At 47.6% G+C, this 23623-nt stretch overlaps 3 protein-coding genes across 3 annotated transcripts; 2 read left to right on the top strand and 1 right to left on the bottom strand.

Moving 5' to 3' along the window:
- Positions 1-1068, bottom strand: EDB91DRAFT_1125836 (uncharacterized protein). The gene is made up of 7 exons (XM_041318415.1): positions 896-1068; positions 782-867; positions 537-756; positions 415-510; positions 283-344; positions 169-235; positions 1-119 (listed from the first exon to the last, which is right to left on the bottom strand). Exons 1-4 carry the CDS (start codon positions 1059-1061, stop codon positions 482-484), a joined length of 501 nt encoding a protein of 166 aa, XP_041178638.1. The 5' UTR covers positions 1062-1068; the 3' UTR covers positions 1-119; positions 169-235; positions 283-344; positions 415-481.
- Positions 1069-1505: 437 nt separating this feature from the next.
- EDB91DRAFT_1051214 (uncharacterized protein) lies at positions 1506-2078 on the top strand (the record flags this gene model as incomplete). The annotated part of the gene is made up of 1 exon (XM_041313596.1): positions 1506-2078. One exon carries the CDS (start codon positions 1506-1508, stop codon positions 2076-2078), a length of 573 nt encoding a protein of 190 aa, XP_041178637.1.
- Positions 2079-2758: 680 nt separating this feature from the next.
- On the top strand, positions 2759-5364 carry EDB91DRAFT_1051073 (uncharacterized protein; the record flags this gene model as incomplete). The annotated part of the gene is made up of 6 exons (XM_041313580.1): positions 2759-3208; positions 3259-3669; positions 3727-4274; positions 4359-4669; positions 4724-4806; positions 4861-5364. Coding segments are annotated over 6 exons (2307 nt in total), but the record flags the coding sequence as incomplete, so codon positions are not given.
- Between the last annotated feature and the right edge of the window lie 18259 nt (positions 5365-23623).

Raw genomic sequence — 23623 nt, 5'->3', positions numbered from 1 at the left:
TGGTCATGCGAAGGGGTCCTCGCGCCGCAGGCGCGCGGGAAGCTGCGAAGGGGTCGCTCTGTCGGAGATCGGAGGTCTCGCGAAGGGGTTGTTTGAACTTTGAAAGGAGCAGTCTCGAGGTACGTACCCTATTCTCATGTGCTGCTGCAACTTACTTCAAGGCAGCAGACATTTGCTTGCCGTCTCGACGGTACAGACCCTGAGAGGTCTTTATTGATGCAGTGATGCTCCAAAAGTACGTACTTCACACTGTCACACAGATTATTCATTTACAACTTCAAGGCAGCAGATATTTGCTCGCCGTCTCGACAGTACAGGCCCTGAGAGGTCTGTGATGCCCTAAGGTACGTACTTCACACACAGATTTATTTAACGGTGACAAACCTCATTTCCTGCGCCTCCCGAATCTGCAAGACACCGTCCAGTGCTTACGTTGACCTCTCCGAACTCTCCGACTCTGGAAATTTCGGTTCAATACAATTCAATAGTTAATACATTGTATGTATGTATCTCAAGTTCTGCTCAAGTTTACTCACCAAACTTTCGCTTCTTATCAGTGTCCTTTCCTCCGTCATTCTTGCCCCTGTCATCCTCCGAGTCAGACTCGCTGGCATACAAGTCCTCCATCTCCTGCGCTTCAATCTCGGCTTTAGCGCGCTCTATTGCAGAGGCACGCATGGCCCTGATAACTTTCTTCAACCGTTTGAAGTTGCTAACATGTTTGTAGATGTCTTGGACCATTGCTACTTGAAACCCCTGAACGAGTCGCAAGGCTTTTGACTTGTTCATCAAATCCGAACCGCACAAACTGCTCGATATCCTCGGTGTGAATCTGTGAGTTCAGGTGAACTCTGACAGATACAGCATCTAAACCGTTGCCAGTGAACAATTGGACAGGCTGTCTCAGTACTTTCGGATTTGATAGTTGCAGGTTGCACCCCAACCCCAGTTGTAGACTTTGACGGAGGGACGTGGTGGAGATGTGGAGCCATATAGTAGGTTTGAACTACGTAGTATGCAGTAGCACCAGTTGTCAGTTTTGAGCCTTTAATTGAATTCATTCAGCCCACCAATCACGCTTGAACAATAGAATTTATTTTGACGGTGACTTGGCACGGCAGTTATATGGAATATTCAGGTAGACTGATTCAACTCGAGTTCGGACACTAGTAGTGCGGTGAAGTAGTCAAGCGCAAAAAGCGGCCCCTAATTGCAAAAAAAATCGTTTTTTCATTACCCTTACAATACTAGTTACATTTGCTATCCCTTCCACACACAGAGCCCTTGGAGACTCGGCAGAATCATGTCCGTCTATGAACCAGACATGGTGCGCAAACTGCTGTCAATGCTGGAGCCAAAGGACAGGCAGAAAAAATTCGAGGCAAACTGGAAAGACGCAGGTAAGCAATAGGCATGCAGAACTTCACATCTTGACACTGACCTGTTAATGACCATTGCGCTAGGTGAAAAAATGCGTTGGGTCATGGACAGGACATACAGAGCGAATGGCCAATCCAAGACCCAAGCGCCAGTGTGAATGGGAGGCTGAAGTGATTGAGTACATCAACTATATCTCGGAGAAGACACGAATACGATCAGTGAAAACACTCACGCGACCATGCCTGGACAGCAGGATTCCAATACTTGGCCCTCATTTTCTGCCACCATCTTACCTCCATGCCCGAAAGCGCAATCAATCTGAGCCTGCAGTCAACCCAGAAGTCTTGTACTTGAAGCCTCTTCGCGTCATACATCCATTCTACCACCCTGAGCTTGCAAGATGTCCGCGATGCGATTCTAGGGATGGTGTTTCGTGGGATGGGTGGACTGGGACTGGTCCTCGGGATGTCCATGGAGTAATGCTTGATGAGGCAGCATTAGGCATGCAGCTCCGCTGTGAGAGTTGCAGAACTGATCCAACAAGTAAGAAGGGCCTAGAAAGCGACTGTGAGCATAATGGAAAGACGCACCTCAAAGGACACTGCTTCGCAACAACGAATCCGGACTTCTGGCGCAATTGGTCCCATTGGTCCATTCCAGGTGAGCTTGATCAATTTTGGCTGGTGATTGTTGATTAGCGGGCTAAGTCACATTCACCGGCAGCGGACGTACCAATCTTCTTCTACAGATGTGCTGTTAGTCGTGAGCTGTTTGATCTAGTTGTTGAGTTGCGCCCATCATCTACTGCAGGAACTCTCGCTGAAAACATCCGACGTGAGTACCACTATTCTACTTTCTCAAACACTGCGCTAACACACACCTTCTAAAGAACTTCATCTGCTTGAGTACAACAGGCGGAAGCTGGAATACCTTCAAGCTTGGAAGTCAGCGTCGAACGACACGACACGGGATGGATTTCTTCAGCCCAAATCCACTTCGGGCATTTTCGGATCCTTACGACGTAAAAGAGTACAATGCGAGGCCGATCTCGCATGACATGGTCAGCGAGATCTTCCAGGAGTTTGTGTCAGGAACGCGGGAAAGGGAGTCAGAGGAATATCTTCGCACTCTCTCTGGTAAGAAATTGCTCTACTATCAGTGCTTGACACTCACCAGCGCTTGAGTAGGTATAAGCATTTCATTTGACAACACATTCCGTGCCGCTACGAAAAGCAACCATCACCAGCCGAGAGAAGCAGAAGCTGAAGGTCCTGAAGGGAGGGATTATAAGTCTGATGAACGAGAATGGTGAGATTGTGGGCTGGGTAGGTCAACTGAATGAGACTGGAGACGGCACCTACTGACTGATCTATATTAGCGCTTCTGTCACGGTCAGTCAAATGCCGAGATAAGCGAACTTCTCGAAGGCCTCAAGACGCGATGCGAGGCTCTGGATGTACCTCCACCTGAAGTATTTGTTGCCGACAACTGCTGCCATGTTCGCAATGCTGTGTCTGTTGTTTTCCCTGATGCCACAATGAAACTGGATGTCTGGCATTTCATTATGAGGCGAGTACATCTTTATTTGCATCTAATAGTCTACAAACTAATCCTAAGAGCAAGATATGCGACTGTTATCCTTAATCCCTCCAAGAATCCCCACCGGAAAGAGGTAGTCGTGGAGATCTCTGCCTGTATCTTGAAGAAACATGCTGAAGGCGGGAATCCCGCAAAGTACTGGGACCGAAATGAGCAGGAGACGAGACTTACCTCGACGTTCGACAAATGGGCATGTGAAGGCACAGTTTGGTCAGTGGGGGCACGCAAAGTGAGTAACTCGTCCCAGAAAAGTCCGTTTCACACTAACATCAATTTCAGGTTCACGAGGAACAGCTCAAACATGTACAGAAAGGCTGCCTCGAACGCCAGCGGCAGGACATACGAACAGATGGAAGCCGTGTGGAGGGGTCGCACAAAGGGTGGAACTCACTCCAGCGTGTGCACACCAGCGGGATTGTGACATTCACGGGCCTTTGCCACGACTTCGTTCTTCGACGAAACATCCGCGTCTCCTTTTTGAGGGCGAGAAAATCAGACTTTGTCGCATCAACTCATGGTTCTCATCACATTCACCTCATCGACAGGATCGCAAAGCAATTCAACAACCTCCGACTCGAAGAGAAGACCACCAGCACATGTTGCCTGCCAGAGCTCATTCAGACCACGTCCGAGGAGCACTTCGGGCTCGTCAAATCGAGTTTTGCATCCACATTTGGTGGGCTACTGGATGTCAAGGCGGAAGAGTCACCAATCGAGCTCAATATGACTGGCCCAAAGTTTCTTGAGGCACTTAGTGGCGAAGGCAATGATGCAGTTGACCTTGCCCTGCAGTCTGCGAGGTCTGAAATACTTGAAGAGCTCAACATTGACCCGCAGCTTCTTTCCCAGCCTCAGGCCCCCTTCGATGCGCAGCTTTCACTAACCACCACAATTCCCACAGTCGCAGAAGTCACTGACACTAGCGAGGCCAACTCTCATTTGGCCGTCATGACAGCAAACACTCAACCGCAACCAACAACAAAGCGCAAGGCGGATGACAATGAACCTGAAGATTCTGGCCAGGCCAGGCCAGCAGCGTGCAGGCCACCCCGCAAGATCATGCGGCATATGACGGCCGCCGCTAGTGTTAATGTCCCAGAAGTTGCCGCATCACAGGTAAGCACACTCTTTCTCTCCCATTTCCCCCCCTCCACTCCCATTATACCCTCCTCTGATCCGCATTTACAGGGGATTTCTCCATCAATCACACTGGACCACTTCCTGAAACCAAGAAGCCGGCTGCCCTACTGCAAAGCTCCCTCACAATGGCCGACAGATGCTGGCGCCAGCACTCAGTGTCAGCTTCCCGCGCCGGTCACACCCAGTTCCACTCCCCCAAACCCAGTTGCTGGTACCACCGCTCTCACACCTATTCCGAGGCCCCCAGGAATGACCCGTTCTCAACACTTCTTCACCATTGCGACGAGAATCGATGCCTGTGCCATGCACATCTCCGGCGATGTCGAATTCCACCTGTTCATGGACATGAGAGCCGAGTTTGCGTGGATCTCCTTCAAGATGACACCCAAACAGTGGGCTGCAGCTACCGAGACCTACAACAACCATCTCGAGGAGAAGAACCACGCCAATGGTTCCGAAACGGTGAAGAAGAACCCCCAGGCCCTTCTGCGAAAGCTCGGCGAGATCGAGGTCGCCGTGATGAACCGTGTCGCAAAAAATGACTTCAAATGTGAGTTTCCAGTCGCTCACTGACATTTTTCATTGTGCTAACACTACAATACAGCTCATTCTGGCTCAGAGTCCTTCTGGAGAAGGCACTGTCACGCTATTGAGCTCATCAAGGCCGAGCCTGGGCTTGGGAAGAAGGTGCGCAAGTCCTTTCTCATCTATTTCGTGCTTGCTCACACTCTCTATCTACAGATTCGCAAGGCACACACATGCTCCCGCTGCAAGACCATCATGTACCCCGGTCCCGAGAACTCGGGGTACAACCACAGACAGGGCTTTTGTGCCGACGGCGCCAAGCAGGTGTCCAAAACCGAGGCGCCTCCACCCTGGCCACAGCCACCAGGCATATTCTCTGAAGGCAAGCGCTTCCATCCGCGTGCCTTCCTCGAAACCGTCAAGTCAATATACGAGCAAGTGTTCCTCTGGCCTTCTGGTGAAAGTCCTGCCCTCGAGCAGGAGGCCTTTGCGATGATGCTGCTCGACTGGTCAACGACACTCGAAGAATCAGGCACGGTGCTATTCAAGCTGTACGAGGAGCTTGAGATTGATGAATCAACGCCGGATGCGCTGCTGACTGTGCACAACGGCATCAAGCACCTTCGTGTTGAGTACCTCCAGGAGCACTGGGACTCAGTAGTAATTTTTTTAAATCTTTCAATTCAAATGCTCTCGCTTTGGTTCCTTTATCACTACTAATGCTTCACATCTTGTATATTACAGTATCTCCTCGCTATCTAGCCTCGCCCTTTGCTTCGCACTCCTCCTCCTCCCTCCCGCACTTACTGTTCCCCTTCTCCCTTCATACCAACCATATATCACGTGACTTTGTTGAATGGTCGCAAATGGTCCCTCACGTGCACGACCATTTTGGTGTCACGTGAGACCATTTTTGGTCCACCCCTTCGCATGACGAAGTTGCCCCCTTCCCCACTATCCTTTTGATCTCTCCGTCTCCCAAGCATCCAATGCCTCGCAGTCTTCTAAGTCTTGTCGAGGTAGCCATTTGTCGTCTTCTTCACCAAAGCCAACCCAACGGACCAAATACTTCTTTCCTCGTCCCACCTTTCATTCGTCAATGATCTTCTTGATGAAGTTCTCTAGCTGACCATTTGCAGTTACCACAGGTCCTGGACGTGGGAGTTCTCATGTGGGAAACAAGCTTGCATCGTTCTTGTGGTAGGGGCGTAGCTGGCTGATGTGAAATGTAGGGAAGATGTTGGGGGAATTTGGTAAGTCTAACAGTGTATGTGGATGTTTTGGGATGAGTGTCAAGTATCATGTAGGGTCTGTCGTATCTTGGCATGAACTTTGCGACATGCTTGTCGCCTTTCTGGATATATTCACTGTTGATGGTGTTTGGTCAGTGAGCAGCATGTGGTCTCCTGCTTGAAAGACAACAGTGAGCACATGGTTCTTGTTCACCTGAATTGCCTGAGCGGCCTTTGCTGTGAGGAGGTTATCTTGTGCTTCCATGATGTTGTACTTCAGCTGTGATAGCAGCAATGATGTGCGCTCTGCTTCAGATCCGCTAGCATGAGAGATGCTGTTATCCACTAGAGGTGGCAACATGCGTGGTAATCGTCCGAGATGCAGCTGAAAAGGTGCAAAGCCAGTACTGGCATTCACCATATTCATGATATGAAAATGCACCTGGGGAAGAGCATGGACCCAACCCTTATGGTTCTGATCAATGTAGTAGTGCAAACACTGACTAACGGTCTTGTTGGTACATTCACTAGCTCCATCCATTTTGGGGTGATATGTAGACAACATTTTCATCTTAATTCCAGTCAGCTTGTGTAACGCATGCCAGAATTTTGATAAAAAAATCTTATCATGGTCGGACATGATCTCCCTAGGTAGGTGTCATATACTGGATCCAAGCACCTCCAATACCACCTGTGAACATCCCCACCCCTGGTCCGACTCCCTGTTTCCACGTTTGCTCCATTCCTCCTTCTCCGACAATGCATGAAGTGCATCTCAGCAGGATTAGCCCTGCTACCTCCGCCCGACCCCATTCCGCTCCTCCGACACTACCCCTATGTCCTCCGACATTATACCCCTTCCATCCGACCCTATCTGGGGTTCTGCTCCTCCACCCTATCGGTCCACCCAATCCTACTCCTACTCCCTCCGCTTTTCCGACCCGCTCGGTTCCGCTCGTCTTGTCCCACCCAACTATTAGTCCGTCCGACCACCTCACCAGTCCACTCCTGGACTAGGAACCACTCAACTGGTCCTATCCCCATTTAGTATCATAGTTCTGCTTTTCGGATCACCAGTAATCCCTATACCCTAGCAATTCTGATCCTGTCGCGTACATACTGTTCCCCAAGCCTTATTCTCGTATGTCTCAGTCATCCTATTGTAATCCTGTACACTCAGCACATAGCCTTCTGCTATGCTATGATCATCACTTAGAGTATATAAACATATGTACAATTGTCTGTAGATACTCAGTCTGAATATTACCTTTTCTAAGCCCTGCTCTTCTGTTCTTTGACTTGGGCCTGATCCTAGTCAACTCCTGTTAGCTGGCCTAGGCCAGCCACCCTCCATTCCTCCATTCCTCCACTCGTCTGACTTCCTGCGCATCGGAGCTAAACTCCGCACTCTCACATCCATCCCCTCTGTTCCACTCTGCTTTGGACTTCGTCCAAGCAGTCCCTTCCACCCCGCTTCTACTGTTGGGTCCCGACCACAGTAGTCTCCTGCCTCCCTCCTGTCGGGCGGAACAACCCCTGCCCGACTTTCCCGCACTCACCTAGTAGTCCACCAGTCCTCCCTCAGAGGACCTCTGTTCCGACATCCTGTCGGAGCTCATAGAACTTGCGTCGGACTATCTCCATCCGTCCTCTGCTCTGTCCAATCATCATTCCGCATCCGCTCCTATGCTTCCGCTCAACCACCCAACCGGTCCCCTTCTATAATGTCTCCATTCAACTGGAACCTCTTTCCCCATTTAGACATATACTTTCCCCTTTGGTACATAGACCCTTACTTCCGGATCACTGGTAATTCCTCTTACTGCTCAATCATGGATCCGATGCGTACATATTGATATCCGCTCCGACTTATGTCTTCGCCCGTGTAAGTACTTACAAATTATATCCTTGGTACATAGCTTTACAACATAGTTCTCCTAATCACTGCCTCACACTTAGAAGTATATAACTGTTATGATCAACGTTCACCGATTGGCAAAGGTATCCCACAACCACTAGGACTCGTCAAGGATAAGAGAATAGATGTATTGAGAGTGAACGTCTCTGTCTACACAAGGTAGGAACGAAGAGGTTAAGTCTAAGGAGTACTACTGACTACGACCTAGACTATATACTACTCTCTAAGCGGAGATATCTGAGTATGAAAGGTAGTGATATATCTATATAAGATCATAACATTGCGCCTAGGGTTTAGGGCGTCTTATCAACCAATCAACTACAAGAAAGGGTTAAGGGTTCATAGGGGTATCGGAGATTAAGCAGGGTCTGCTTCTATTCAGGGTCAACGGAAATGAAGAAGGGTGAGAGAGTTCTGTGACAAGAAGTCTCGAGCGGTGATTAAGGATCTCGATAGGAAATAGGATCTGGAGATGTATCGGGACGATCAGATCTAGGGTTTCTCCAGGGTCTTTGGTAATGAGCATGCTTCTCTATGAGTGGCGCTTCTGTGATAGGGTTCAGGGATGTAGCTGTGACTGTGCAACAGGTTCTTATGTAAGGGGTTCGGTGAATGACAGAGGTAACTCTTAACATGTCATGTGTGAGAAGTGAAGGTCTGCGATGTGAAGGGATGATGACTCTTCGAGAGATGGCTTGTAAAGGACTCTCGGTTATGGTTTGATCATAGAGGCGTGTAGATGCTTATGATGTAGCCGGTTGCCTAATTGTAGGACTTCTAAGGATGTGATGTCTTCGGATATCTAGGGTTACGGATATAGATGGATGACATCGATGTAGTATAGATGTGAATTGAAGATAGTGATCGTTAATCGGTTATCCATCTTATCTTATCTTATCAGGGATCTTATCTAATCTAATCTTATCGGATAGGTGACTTAGGGTTCGATAATCGAAATTTAGATGCAGTTTTGAACATTCATGACAATAACATATCCTGTACTTAGATATTTTCCTCAGTCTTAATATTACTTGTCTTCTTGCAGTTTCTACTTGTGAGAATTCTCAGTAGGACCTTGCCTCCTCCAGACACAAGTTTCATCTTGTTGTCACCTCTGACTTTCCGCTCTGACTTAGAGCCGTGCTCTAAGTCTTCCCCTTTACTTCTCTGCCTCTATCAATCACCCCCCTCTGCTCCTATCCACCCTCCGCACTATCCTCCGCCCTCTCCGCTCCACTCCTAGTTGGCCCACCGCTAGTAGCGCTTACCTCCCAACCCTCAAAGTGGACCAAAGCAGTCTACTTGTCCTACCATCAGACAATGTCAGACCCGCTCCAAATTTGGGGCACATACTTGGCTAAGGGTGCAGCGCAAGAGCTGAAGCCAAGCCCCGACCCCTCCGCTTCTTGAGCCCGGCATGGTACCTAACAGGCATACAACTTATCTGCCCCAAAATGGCCAGCAGCATCATGAGCGGCATGAAACAAGTGCTCATTGAGATTGTCAATGCATGGGATCACCAGACGGTCTGCAATGTAGAATAGGTCATTACTCTCCTTCCGCAGGCCTGGTAAGGAGTTGACAAGACTGTTCAGCTTTTGACACCAAGGATCTTCCTTGTATCCCTGGAGAATCCGCCCTTGCAGTGCTGCGTCGCCTTGAATAGTCAGTAAGGCTGCGCATGTGTCTATTACCATGTCTGAACCCCTCCATCATGACAGCGTGTCTGCCACTTTGTTATCCTTGCCCTTGATATAATGGATCGTGATGTCATATTGCAACATGTATTCTGACCAGCGGGCTTGTTGTCTCAACAGGTTGCATTGATTTTGGAAATTCTCTAGGGTACAATGGTCAGTATAGATGTTGATGTGTGCACCCAGAAGTTCTAAACACCACTTCTTTAGCGCCCAGATAATCGCCAGCAATTCCTTTTTGTGTACCAGATAGTTAAGCTTGGCTGTGCACAACTGTGTCGAGTCAAAGGCAACAGGCCTAGCAGACTCGCATGTTGGACCCCATGAAAGCATCACACCAGTTGTGTAGTTGGATGCGTTGCACGTCAGAAAGATTTTGTTTTCTCCAGCATTGTTGTGGTCAATCATCATTAGACACCTCAGACTTACCACCAGTTCCTTTATGGCGTTGAAGGCAGTCTCGTGTTCCTTCGTCCATGCAGGAAACTTCAACTCAGCAGCTTTAGTCGTCAAGGCTGTAAGGATCCAAGTGTGTTGTGCCACATCAGGTAGGTGTTCTGCCAGATAATGCATGATTCCCAGGAACGAGCAAACATGTGTTGCTTTGTGAGGTCGCAGCCAATCCAGAATACAAGCTACCTTGGAGCTATCCACCTCGATTCCTCGTCCCAAGATGTGATGCCCTAGGAAGTTGATTTCTGTGTTGAAGAGTGATGTCTTCTTTATTGAACAATACAGGTGGGCCGTTCGTAATACTTCCAGTACCTGACGAATGTTCCTCTCATGTTCTTCAATTGTCTGGGACCAGATGATGATGTCGTCAAGGTATACGTGACATATCTTCCCTATTAAATGATGCAGGGCCGCAGTCATGCGTTGTTGGTGTACCACTGGTGTGTTACACACTCCCATTGGCATCACCGTCTATTTGTACTTACCCCAAGGTGTGTGTATGGTGGGGTACTTCATGTCATCCAGATGGACTCATGTCTGAAAAAATGTGTTAGTCATGTCGATCTTACCAAAGAACTTTCCTTTCGCACAGTCCTTTAATATCTCCTCTATACACGGGAGCAGATGGTTATCTGCAATGGTGTTAAGATTAGGTTTTCGGAAATTGTTTACCCATTGTGGCAAAACTGTCGGATCAGGATTTGGAATGATGAATGACAGTGAGGACCACTCGCTGTCAGAGTGTCATAGCCATCTGCTGTCAACGTGAGAGTCCAACAGGGTCTTCCACACCGCGCAATATTTCTTGGGGCAATTGTATGATCGCAGTTGCACTATCTTGTTAGCATCCTTCAAGTTTATCCAAAATAAGACATCTGTTGGCATTGTGTCGTTATGAGGGATATCAGCAGGAAAACGATCTTTAAACACTCTCTTATACTTATCGTCCAAGGCTTTAAGCTGCTCTTGGTACAACAACCCATATATATTGGACTGTACAGCCCCGACAACATCAATACCTTTTACCTGGTTCACACTCACTGTCGACAATGTCTTTCAGTTCTGGTAAGACAGACTTCAGCTCATTTACAACATCCCTCTTCATCCAGAAGAGTTGTGGTCCAGACAGCAAGATACTAGGTGGTGAAGGTGACGTGTTGTTCTTGGGCTGCAAGAGATCATAATTAGTGTCCTTAACGATGCACGTACGTAGCTCATGGTCAATGACAATTCGATTATGTTGGAGAAAAGGACCTCCGAGTAACAGTGGAGTACAAATGTTCAGGTGCGATGATCGCACATACAGTTCGAGATGTGTAAACTTGGTTGAGTGAGGTACAGGCTAACTTGACGTATTGTGAGAGGAGGAATGATTCTTTGTCTTTAGACAATGCGAGAGAGACAGGTAATGGTTTTGACAGTTGCTGACAGGTGTAATCCCAGTTTGTTGACTAGGTCTTCACCAATCAGAACTAAAGAAGAGCCATGGTCAATAAGAGCAGAAACATTTATGGGAGAAGAAACTGGCAGGCCCATCAACAAGACAGTCCCAATGAAGGTGAGGGGTTTGTAGCGGGGCCATGCACTCTTCACCTGAGTCAGTACCATTTCCTAATACTGCGGACAGCATCACTACTGCAACCATTTCAGCTTCTTCATTGATGTCCACTGCAGCCACTATATCCTTCTTCTTTGTTTTCTTCACTAAGACCACACCTGCTGTGAGGGTCTTGTACAACGCGCCATCTGGGAATCCTTTTGGACATCCTGACGACGTATGACCTGCAAATGGCTCTCGGCACTTGAAACAGCCATCATTGTCACGCAACAGCTGCCTTTCGGTATCTGTGAGAGTTGGGAGTTGAGTGAATGACTTAGCTATGGCGTCTTTGGGCTGGGCATTACTGTTCTTTGTATTGAAGCAAGTATTTGTGTTCAGCTTCTTATTGCCAGAGGAGCGGGCTTGTTCAGCACGTAGTGCATTCTCAACCGCTTCCTTCTGTCTGACCAGGTAGCAGAGTCATTTATCATCGAGGATACGAACCTTTTTGATCCACTTGCATAGGTCGTCCTCAATGATGTTCTCTGCATGATAGTCAGCAGCAAGATCAACATTCATGTGAGATTCGAGGTGGTAGAGGATGTTGATATTTGTGAGGTGAGATGGCGTCCCTCTAAGGAGCGTGTTTTGACTTTGCATGTCTATAGCCCAGTCACTGAAGGCACGCTGACCTTGTGTTGAGGCCAGCATCTTACGTCTGATGGTATCAGCCCAACCTATGGGGAGCCAGATGCTGCAGACTTCAGCCATGTATTCTTTGAACATCATTAGATGAATTTCTTCTTGATTCGTGATGTACCAATCTTGGATGTGTGGGTCTTGCAATCCCCAGGCAACCTTTTGAACCATTTCGTCCCCAGGGATGACCTTGTGCATGAAGAACTGGGTACACCCCATTTCCCATGACCATAACACCTTGGGTGTCACTTCTCCAGCAGTGAGGAAAGGAGGCTTGCTAGCCGAAGACTGATCACAATGTCCTGTTTTTGATGAAGACATAGTGGATATAGCAGGGGTATAATCAGAGTCGCTTGATTCAGAGTCAGAGACTATATGTGCTCTGATTGGCACGAGAATACTGGAGCTTTCTGAAGATGGAGTGGTAAATGGTGATGGTACTTGGTCAGGTGATGGTACGCAGTCAGGTGATGGTGTTCGGTTCAGCAAGTTGTTTATAGGAGGTGTGTCGGCAATCGCTCTTCTGAGCTTGGAACAACTCCTTGTCATGATAGAAGATAAGGGTACGGGAATATGAGAGCGGCAGGGAGGCAGTTTGTAAACTTGTAAGAACAGCGGGCTGACCCGATAAGGTCAATACCCAACAATGCAGTTTGTAACAGATAGAGTCAGCGACAGAAGAATAAAGCTCAGCTGAATGTTAAAAAAAAGTGTGAGGTTGTCACAGTAACAGCCAACACTGACAGTCGATCGGACAGAGGTAACTGTTGGAGTCAGTCGAAACGAGAGAGTCAGAGGAGAACAGACCGGAGAGATGAAAGTGAAACCATATGAGCGCAACGTCCAGGTATGATGAGGCGATGCATTGACATCGGCCGAGGCCCGTCAATATTGAGATGTCTATTCCTACATTACACTAATTTACTTATCTATGCTAACCATACTATAAAGAACAAGTCACGTCGACCAAACATCTCAGATCTTTCCTAGAGTCTGAGATGTATGTTTTTATTCATTTCTATGCTAAACTATAGAGCTAACATACCATTAGATATATTTGTCTTTCCAGGTACTATACTCATACAGAGATCTTTCCTAGAGTCTGAGATATATATTTGTCTTTCCAGCTCCCTCTTTGTCGCAGCCGCTCACACAATCTCTTTAGGTTATGAGCCCTGTCACGGCCATGGACTCCACACTCCCCAGCACCAACTCCCCAATGTTCAACATCCCAAAGCTAGCCGAAGACGCCAGCAACTGGATCACCTACAAGGAACGTATGTTGACAGCCATTGGTGCGAGAGGCATGATGCGCTACGTTGACAGCCGTGAAACGAAACCTACCCCATTCAAGATTGATCCAACGACGAGCATCGTTATGAAGCCTGACGGCTTGACAGCTACGCAAATGGAGATCAGCTGATTTGGAAAAGGCAACAGACAAATTCTTTCAGAAAGACTCACTCATCAGACAGCAGATTTTTAGTACAATCACCAATCGACTGTTACTGTGCGTCCAGAAGCTTGAGAGTGCCTCGTTAATCTGGGATGAAATCCGCGATATCCATGAAGGCAAGACCAAGCTAGTGCAGATAGATCTGCGTCACTGTCTGCAGGATATGAGATGCAACGAGAACAGAGACGTTAAAACTCACTTCGGTGAATTACTCTGATTATGAGAATTGCTGGCTGGAATGGGCACGGACATCGAGGACTGCGACTTCTATGCGATTGTGCTAGGTTCCCTTCCTGAATCCTATCACCCCTTACTCTCGTCTATTAATGCAGCAGCAAAGATTGCCCAGAAACCTCTTACCCCTAATGAGCTCATCAGTGTAGTCACTGAAGAGTATGAACATCAGTCAACTCACCGACTGTCGCACTGGAAAGAAGGGTGGAAATTCTGCCTTGATGGCAAAGACACCCGGCGGCAAAGGTCGAAAGTCAAATGGGACGACCCAGACCAATCCTGATGTAATGTGCTATAACTGCTGATTGTAAGGGTCATTATAAGAGCGATTGCTGGAGACCGGGAGGAGGTAAAGAGGGGCAAGGACCCAATCAGCGGCAGAAGAAGGGAGGCCACCCACCAAAGGAAGGTGCTAATGTGGCAGCATCTGACGCCACTCCAGCAGACAACTATGCGTTCGCTACAAGTGACTTAGCGAATATCGCAAATCAGCTGAACATCCCTGTTGAGCGCTGGGGCGCTATCATCGACTCAGGCAGCTACCTCGCATTTTTGCCCAGACTGCACCAAGTTCCTTAACTATGTCAAGATAGATGCCCAGGAGGTACATACCGCTGATGGATCGACCATTAGCGCCATAGGGAAGGGTGACATCAAGCTGGACTTACCAAATGGAAAGGAGTGCACTACTGTGACGCTCAAGGACGTGCTATTCACACCAAAAATGGTGTTCACTCTCATTTCCACTAATCGGATCACAGCTGGCGGCCTAGCCGTGCATTTCGAGGACAAGATGTGTAAAATCTTGTCCCCTGGCCCCAAGCGCAGTGTTATCACGATGATCCCCCAGGTAGACGGCCTATACGCGGTCATGGGAAGGAATCAGCACCATGTGCATGTTGCGCGTTCAAAATGTACCATTAACAAACTCCACTGCATCCTTGGACATGTCTCACACACAGCTGTGTTAGAGGCGGTTAAAAAGGGCCTGGTAGAAGGTGTTGAGCTAGACTCCACCTCCAAGCCGGATTTTTGCGATACCTGTGCTAAAGCAAAGGCAACGCGTAAGCCCTTCCCCAAATCAGAGAATCAGCGTGAAGACGTATGGTGAGGTCATCCACACGGACTTATGGGGCCCAGCTCAAACCGAGAGTCTAGGAGGAAGCTTGTACTACATGATGTTCACCGACGATTATAGTCGGGAGACTAGGGTCGATTTCCTTGCCCATAAGAGCGAGGCACTCGAGTCGTCTCCAAGTCCCATACTTGCATAGTGCCGATGTTTCCTATGTCCCAGCGATTGGTGACGACATTCTAGAATTTCAACTGCGGAGCGCAGGCTGTTTCAGTCAAAGTCAACAATCTACATACTGAGCGCATGTTTCCCAAAAGGTCTAGACCCGCAGACAAGTCTCCCTTAGTTCAGATTCAGTGCGCTGTGCAGTTGAAGTGTCGGACCCAAGCGCCCAAGCCTCTTTTGATGAGTGATCACAAATTTCTGTCCTTAGTCGTTCCATCGTTCACGATATTCAGCCCATAACTCCATCACATAGGTAGGTCGTGGCGGGCAGCGTCTGTCTTGATTAGACCTAAAATCCTGGTATCTGTTTGCAATTTCGCCTATATTTTCCACACCATCAAGTACCCGTCTCGCTACGCTCCCCCTTCGTGTTATGATTGGTATATCCTTGTAGCACCAGCCTAGAATGCATGTGTCTAACAGCGATGGGAAACCTGTCACGTACAACCGTTGTGGAAGGGCGTGTTTAGTTGCTATCACCAAGATATGTTCTCGATGTCCAACTGAGGCGTCAGGCAGTAAAGGTCCCTGGTCAATATCCAATTGCTACACAGCCCAGTGCGTATCTTACTTATCAGCGAGCAGTGGTTTACTTATCAGGCAGTTCTATCATTGCATCAATGTCCTGTTCTGATGGCTTGCTCCATTAATTAAGCGCTTCTCCCTGTATATAACTTACACAATGGAGTAGGACCGGCTTTCTTCTGCACCGTCCCTTCATCTTTATCCCCTAGGTGCGCGCGATATGGAATCTCCGCAGCACGCCATTTCAAAGGGAGCCCCTTCAGTGAATTCACATGTCTCAGACGGGCAGCCGGGTGTGACAATGTACCAACAGAGACGGGCCACCCGGTGCTGGCCCATGGCAATAATTGTACCGTGTTAGACGAGTGGGCCGAGGGGGTGGAGTGTCCAAGGCAAACAGATGGGCCGGGTGTATATAGTATAGATGGTAGTATAGCAATGTACTATATAGGAAATTATGAATAGTAGTAGTGAATCCAGTGTGTGATAGATGAGTGGGCCGGAGGAATGGAGTGCAATATAGACGAGTGGGCTGGGGAACTGGGGTGTGATGGAGACGAGTGGGCCAGTAAATGAGGTGCAATGGAGACGAGTGGGCCGGTACATAAGGTGCAATGAAGACGAGGGGGCCGGAGAATAGGGTGCAATTGAGACAAGTGGGCCGGTATAGCAGGTGCAATGGAGACGGGTGGGCCGGTATAGCAGGTGCAATGGAGATGGGTGGGCCGGTAAATATGGTGCAATTAAGATGAGTGGGCCGGTATAGCAGGTGCAATGGAGACAGGTGGGCCGGTATAGCAGGTGCAATGGAGACGGGTGGGCCGGTAAAGGAGGTGCAATGAGGACGAGTCGGCCGGTGTTATTGGGTGCAATGAAGATGAGTCGGCCGGTGATATGGGGTGCAATGAAGATGAGCTGGCCGGTGATATGGGGTGCAATGAAGACGAGTGGGCTGGTGATATGGGGTGCAATGAAGACAGGTGGGCCGGCATTATAGGGCGCAATGGAGATGGGTGGGCCAGTGATATAGGGTGCAATGAAGACGAGTGGGCCGGTGATATGGGGTGCAATGAAGACGGGTGGGCCGGCATGATAGGGTGCAATGAAGACGGGTGGGCCGGTATTATGGGGTGCAACAACAACCGGTATTTATGTAACCGGTTGCTTGTGGTAACATAGCACTCAATCCGGCGATTCCACCGGTGGTCTGATCATGTAAAATGGTTAAGATTTGACAAAGTTATGAGCCTTACAACAAGAGAAAGTGACAATTTCAGAGGATATATCATGTCTAGACCATTGTGACCGGTATTTATGTGACCGGTTGTTTCTAGTAACAGTACTCAATCCGGTGATTTCACCGGTGGTCTGATCATGTAAAATGGTTAATATTTGACAAAGTTATGAGTGCTACAAGAAAAAGTCACAAATTCACTGGCAGAGGATATATGATATCTAGACCATTGTGACCGGGATTTTTCAACCGGAAGTTATGTGACCGGTTGCTTGTGGTAGCATAGCACTCAATCCGGTGATTCCACCGGTGGTCTGATCATGTAAAATGGTCAAGATTTGACAAAGTTATGAGTGCTACAAGAAAAAGTCACAAAGTCAGAGGATATATGATATCTAGACCATTGTGACTGGGATTTTTCAACCGGAAGTTATGTGACCGGTTGCTTGTGGTAACATAGTACTCAATCCGGCGATTTTACCGGTGGTCTGATCATGTAAAATGGTCAAGATTTGACAAAGTCATGAGCCCTACAAGAGAAAGTCATGAATTTAGAGGATATATGATATCTACAGTATTGTGACCGGGATTTTTCAACCGGTAGTTATGTGACCAGTTGCTTGTGGTAGCACAGCACTCAATCCGGTGATTCCACCGGTGGTCTGATCATGTAAAATGGTCAAGATTTGACAAAGTCATGAGCCCTACAAGAGAAAGTCATGAATTTAGAGGATATATGATATCTAGACCATTGTGACCGGTATTTTTTGACCGGTAGTTATGTGACCGGTTGCTTGTGGTAACATAGCACTCAATCCGGTGATTTTACCGGTGGTCTGATCATATAAAATGGTCAAGATTTGACAAAGTTATGAGCCTTACAAGAGAAAGCCACACATTCAGAGGATATGTTATATCTAGACCAGTGTGTCTCCAGCTCTACCTTAGGGTAGTTTACCTCTGTTCCATTTCTACTCCAGACTTGTCCACAGCAGTCTTACTCTGGGTTTCCTTGAACCTCTGGAGTTCCGCCGAACTCCCCTAGTGTCTGACCTCCGGAAACCTCTGGACTTTGTTGGACTTCCCTCCTGCCTCTCATAAATTAAGGGCACATACTTGGGTAAGGGGTGCAGCACACAAGCTGAAGTCAAGCCCTTTGAGTTCTCCTTCCTTTGAGCATGACCTTAACATCCACAGACAAAACCTTGTGATGCTGTGTACTCACCCTCTCCTGGTGGTCCATCCTCTGGGAAAGGTTTTCCTACAGGAACACAGCTGCAGAATGATATGGGGACCATTCCTAGACAGATTTAGAGTATGTACACCAGGTTGGTACATCAGGATACCTACAGAATCCTTCTATACAGGCTAAAACTTCTAAGATTGCAGTTGTCACATTTTTGGTGTTTTCCCCTACTTTACCATTGCATAAATGATCCAGACTACTCATATATTATCCTTACTACATATATACCTACTTCTCATCCCAAGGATCAGTTAGAAATATGGTATAATATTGTTATCTAAGGGAAAGGGGGTATGTGTACTGATAAGGGGCCTACATTCTCCAATGGACACAATCTAGTAATCAGATGCTTGCAATATATTCTAAGCATGGTCAATATCATGGTCTCAGATTTATAAAAGGATCCACTAACAGTTGAGAGCTAGGGCAGTGAAATATCTCTGAAATAGAGTGTGGGAAAGTCCAAAAGCCCAAAACATCGAAACTCACCAGTTTGGTGTATATGTAGTGGTTGGACTTTTACTTACCAATCCTAATATTTCCTCACCACACTCTTCTACAAAGACTTTACCTTCAGGGCAATGTGTATTTTAGGTTCATTATGTAGTCTACTATACATACTACTGCATTTTTAATAAAATCTTTGGTGTGTGTGATATGTGTCAGTGACTTTCAGTGACAGGGGTAAATTGTCATATGTCAAGCCTATGTTGTTTTACTTATCTTACCGTCAATACTTGAGGGATCTTTCCAGAATTTTAGGACCATGACTAGGGATATACATGGGACATATCCCAAGTGTCTGATTACCAATAACATCCTTGATAGTGTTGGAGGGTTCTTATCAGTTATGTTTTCATGTATATATGCTATATTGTTTGATGTAGCCCTTCAGGGGGTCAACTAAGTGGTGGAATGAGTTAATATATACTCCTTAAATATGTTTTGACAGTGCTAGAACACTCTCCTATCAAAGGGGCAAAATGGAATCCCCTGATTGAGTGCTACATTACCACAAGCAACCGGTTGCAAAAATACTGATTACAATGGTCCAGATATAAGCTGATACAACACTGTATCCTTTGAATTTATGACTTGGTCTTATAAGGCTCAGAACTTTATCAAATCTTAACCATTTTACATGATCAGACTACCGGTGGAATCACCAGATTGAGTACTATATTACTGCAAGCAACTGTTCACAAAAATACCGGTCACAATGGTCTAGATATAACATCCTCTAAATCTGTGGCTTTATCTTGTAAGGCTCATAAGTTTGTCAGATCTTAATGATTTTGCATGATCAGACCACCGGTGGAATCACCGGATTGAGTGCTATGTTACCACAAGCAACCGGTCACATAAATACCGGTCAAAAAATACCAGTTACAATGGTCTAGATACAATATATCATAATATCCTCTGAATGTGTGGCTTTCTCTTGTAAGGCTCATAACTTTGTCAAATCTTGACCATTTTACATGATCAGACCACCGGTAAAATCACCGGATTGAGTGCTATGTTACCACAAGCAACCGGTCACATAACTACCGGTCAAAAAATACCGGTCACAATGGTCTAGATATCATATATCCTCTAAATTCATGACTTTCTCTTGTAGGGCTCATGACTTTGTCAAATCTTGACCATTTTACATGATCAGACCACCGGTGGAATCACCGGATTGAGTGCTATGTTACCACAAGCAACCGGTCACATAACTTCCGGTTGAAAAAATCCCGGTCACAATGGTCTAGATATCATATATCCTCTGACTTTGTGACTTTTTCTTGTAGCACTCATAACTTTGTCAAATCTTGACCATTTTACATGATCAGACCACCGGTGGAATCACCGGATTGAGTGCTATGCTACCACAAGCAACCTGGTCACATAACTTCGGTTGAAAAATCCTGGTCACAATGGTCTAGATATCATATATCCTCTGCCAGTGAATTTGTGACTTTTTCTTGTAGCACTCATAACTTTGTCAAATATTAACCATTTTACATGATCAGACCACCGGTGAAATCACCGGATTGAGTACTGTTACTAGAAACAACCGGTCACATAAATACCGGTCACAATGGTCTAGACATGATATATCCTCTGAAATTGTCACTTTCTCTTGTTGTAAGGCTCATAACTTTGTCAAATCTTAACCATTTTACATGGTCAGACCACCGATGGAATCACCGGATTGAGTGCTACATTACCACAAGCAACCGGTCACGTAAATACCGGTCAAAAAATACCGGTTGCAATGGTCTAGATACAATACATCATAATATCCTCTAAATTTATGGCTTTCTCTTGTAGGGCTCATAACTTTGTCAAATCTTAACCATTTTACATGGTCAGACCACCAGTGGAATCACCAGATTGAGTGCTATGTTTTACTATAAACAACCGGTCACATAAATACCGGACACAATGGTCTAGACATGATATATCCTCTGAAATTGTCACTTTCTCTTGTTGTAAGACTCATAACTTTGTCAAATCTTAACCATTTTACATGGTCAGGCCACCGGTGGAATCACCGGACTGAGTGCTATGTCACCACAAGCAACTGGTCACATAACTACCGGTTGAAAAATCCCGGTCACAATGGTCTAGATATGATATATCCTCTGACTTTGTGACTTTCTCTTGTAAGGCTTCTAACTTTGTCAAATCTTAACTATGTTACATGGTCAGACCACCGGTGGAATCACCAGATTGAGTGCTATGTTACCACAAGCAACTGGTCATGTAAATACCGGTCAAAAAAATACCGGTTGCAATGGTCTAGATACAATATATCATAATATCCTCTAAATTTATGGCTTTCCCTTGTAGGGCTCATAACTTTGTCAAATCTTAACCATTTTACATGATCAGACCACCGGTGGAATCGCCGGATTGAGTGCTATGTTACCACAAGCAACCGGTTACATAAATACCGGTCGTTGTTGCACCCCATAATACCGGCCCACCCGTCTCCATTGCACCCTATCATGCCGGCCCACCCGTCTTCATTGCACCCCATATCACCGGCCCACTCGTCTTCATTGCACCCTATATCACCGGCCCACCCATCTCCATTGCACCCTATAATGCCGGCCCACCCGTCTTCATTGCACCCCATATCACTGGCCCACTCGTCTTCATTGCACCCCATATCACCGGCCAACTCGTCTTCATTGCACCCAATAACACTGGCCGACTCGTCCTCATTGCACCTCCTTTACCAGCCCACCTGTCTCCATTGCACCTGCTATACCGGCCCACCCGTCTCCATTGCACCTGCTATACCGGCCCACTCGTCTTAATTGCACCATATTTACCGGCCCACCCATCTCCATTGCACCTGCTATACCGGCCCACCCGTCTCCATTGCACCTGCTATACTGGCCCACTCGTCTTAATTGCACCATATTTACCGGCCCACCCATCTCCATTGCACCTGCTATACCGGCCCACCCGTCTCCATTGCACCTGCTATACCGGCCCACTCGTCTCAATTGCACCCTATTCTCCGGCCCCCTCGTCTTCATTGCACCTTATGTACCGGCCCACTCGTCTCCATTGCACCTCATTTACCGGCCCACTCGTCTCCATCACACCCCAGTTCCCCGGCCCACTCGTCTATATTGCACTCCATTCCTCCGGCCCACTCATCTATCACACACTGGATTCACTACTACTATTCATAATTTCCTATATAGTACATTGCTATACTACCATCTATACTATATACACCCGGCCCATCCATTTGCCTTGGACACTCCACCCCCTCGGCCCACTCGTCTAACACGGTACAATTATTGCCATGGGCCGGCACTGGGTGGCCCGTCTCTATTGGTACATTGTCACGCCCGGCTGCCCGTCTGAGACGGGTGAATTCACTGAAGGGGCTCACCGAACCCCCAACAGCTACTGAACTCCGCCTCCTGCACAACGGGTGTTACCCCCCTCCAGCCACCAAAGTCATCAACCGAGCTATGCTCAGACAACAAAGCGCAGATCGCCTACAGAGGTTCCGAGAAGAAGAAGAAGAAGAGACCCTCCTCAACTCCCTCCGGAACCACACCAACCCTAGCGACTGAACGCCAACGTTTCGACGCCACGCTAGCCAACACCATCACCACCGCTCCTTCAAACCCGCAACCATACAAACCTAATCTCACGCCCACACCCTCACCCCTCCGCCCGCACTGTCTAGCTCGAGACAGGTCAAGTCTATGGACACCCTCTGGCGAAGACACTCGCAGAACGGCAACCACCAATGACCCTCTTGAATTCTCCATCTCAGATACACAGCTAAACCGAGTACTAGAAGTCATGGGAGCCTCCTGGGCTAGCACCACAAAAGAGACGTACGGCGCCGGATTGCTAGTATTCCACGTATACTGCGACGTACATCAAATAACAGAAAATCAGAGATGCCCCATTTCCCGTTCTTTACTCCTAGCCTTTTTATCTAGCTGCGCAGGATCATATTCGGGATCCGCGCTCAGTAACTATGCAACAGGACTCAAAGCCTGGCATACGCTGCACGGCCGCCACTGGCTCATACCACCCAGTGAATTGAAATCTATCCTAGACGGCGCAGCCAAATTCGCTCCCGCTACCTCCAAGCGCGCTAAACGCACCCCGTTCACCCCCACCATCATCATCAATATCCGCAATCACTTGAACCTCAAAGATCCCAAAGACGCCGCCATATTTGCCTGCATAACCACATCCTTTTACTCAATCGCTCGCCTAGGAGAATTCACGGTTTCCGCAATGAAAGACTTCAATCCACACAGACACATCACTCGAGGAGACGTATCAGAAGGGCGAGACAGAAACGGTTTCGCTATAACCAAATTCCATCTGCCCAGCACGAAAGCATCCCCAAGAGAAGGGGAAGACGCCTACTGGGCAGAGCAAGAGGGACTTTCAGACCCGAAAGAAGCCTTAAAAAACCACTTTCTCGTCAACCCAGCGGAAAACACAGATCACCTATTCGCCTGGAAGCATCCCGAGAAAGGCATACGTGCACTATCAAAAACCGAGCTCATCAAACGCATCTCGAACATTTCCGCCGTCGCCAACTTACCCAATCTTAAGGGCCACAGCATCCGCATTGGAGGCACCCTGGAATATCTCCTTTGCGGCGTCCCATTCGACGTCGTCAAATCTATGGGACGCTGGTCAAGCGACGCGTTCACGCGATACCTACGCGACCACGCCAGGATTCTAGCGCCGTATATTCAAGCAAACCCCTCCCTCGAGCCATTCACTCGCATCACAATGCCACCGGTGAGATAATCTCGGAAACCCGGAGTGAGTCCTCCTCCTTACACACTGGGTCACAAACTTCGCTGTTTGCGTCGTCAACCTCCTAATCATTTGGGACTCACAGCTCACCTTTTTCTCCCAGGTTCGGGCTGGTGTTTTGGACCGGAAAGCCCT

Source organism: Suillus paluster (assembly GCF_016628075.1).
Source record: "Suillus paluster strain FC165 chromosome Unknown EDB91scaffold_18, whole genome shotgun sequence".
Taxonomy (NCBI): domain Eukaryota; kingdom Fungi; phylum Basidiomycota; class Agaricomycetes; order Boletales; family Suillaceae; genus Suillus; species Suillus paluster.
The sequence above is the reverse complement of the archived record's forward strand: the minus strand, read 5'-3'. Positions and strand labels throughout refer to the sequence as shown.

Coding starts and splice junctions, on each gene's coding strand:
- EDB91DRAFT_1125836 (XM_041318415.1), bottom strand. CDS start 1,061: ATGAATTCAATTAAAGGCTCAAAACTGACAACTGGTGCTACTGCATAC. Junction 868..895: donor CGAAAGTACTGAGACAGCCT/GTCCAATTGTTC, acceptor GCAACGGTTTAG/ATGCTGTATCTGTCAGAGTT. Junction 757..781: donor GGTTCGGATTTGATGAACAA/GTCAAAAGCCTT, acceptor CGACTCGTTCAG/GGGTTTCAAGTAGCAATGGT.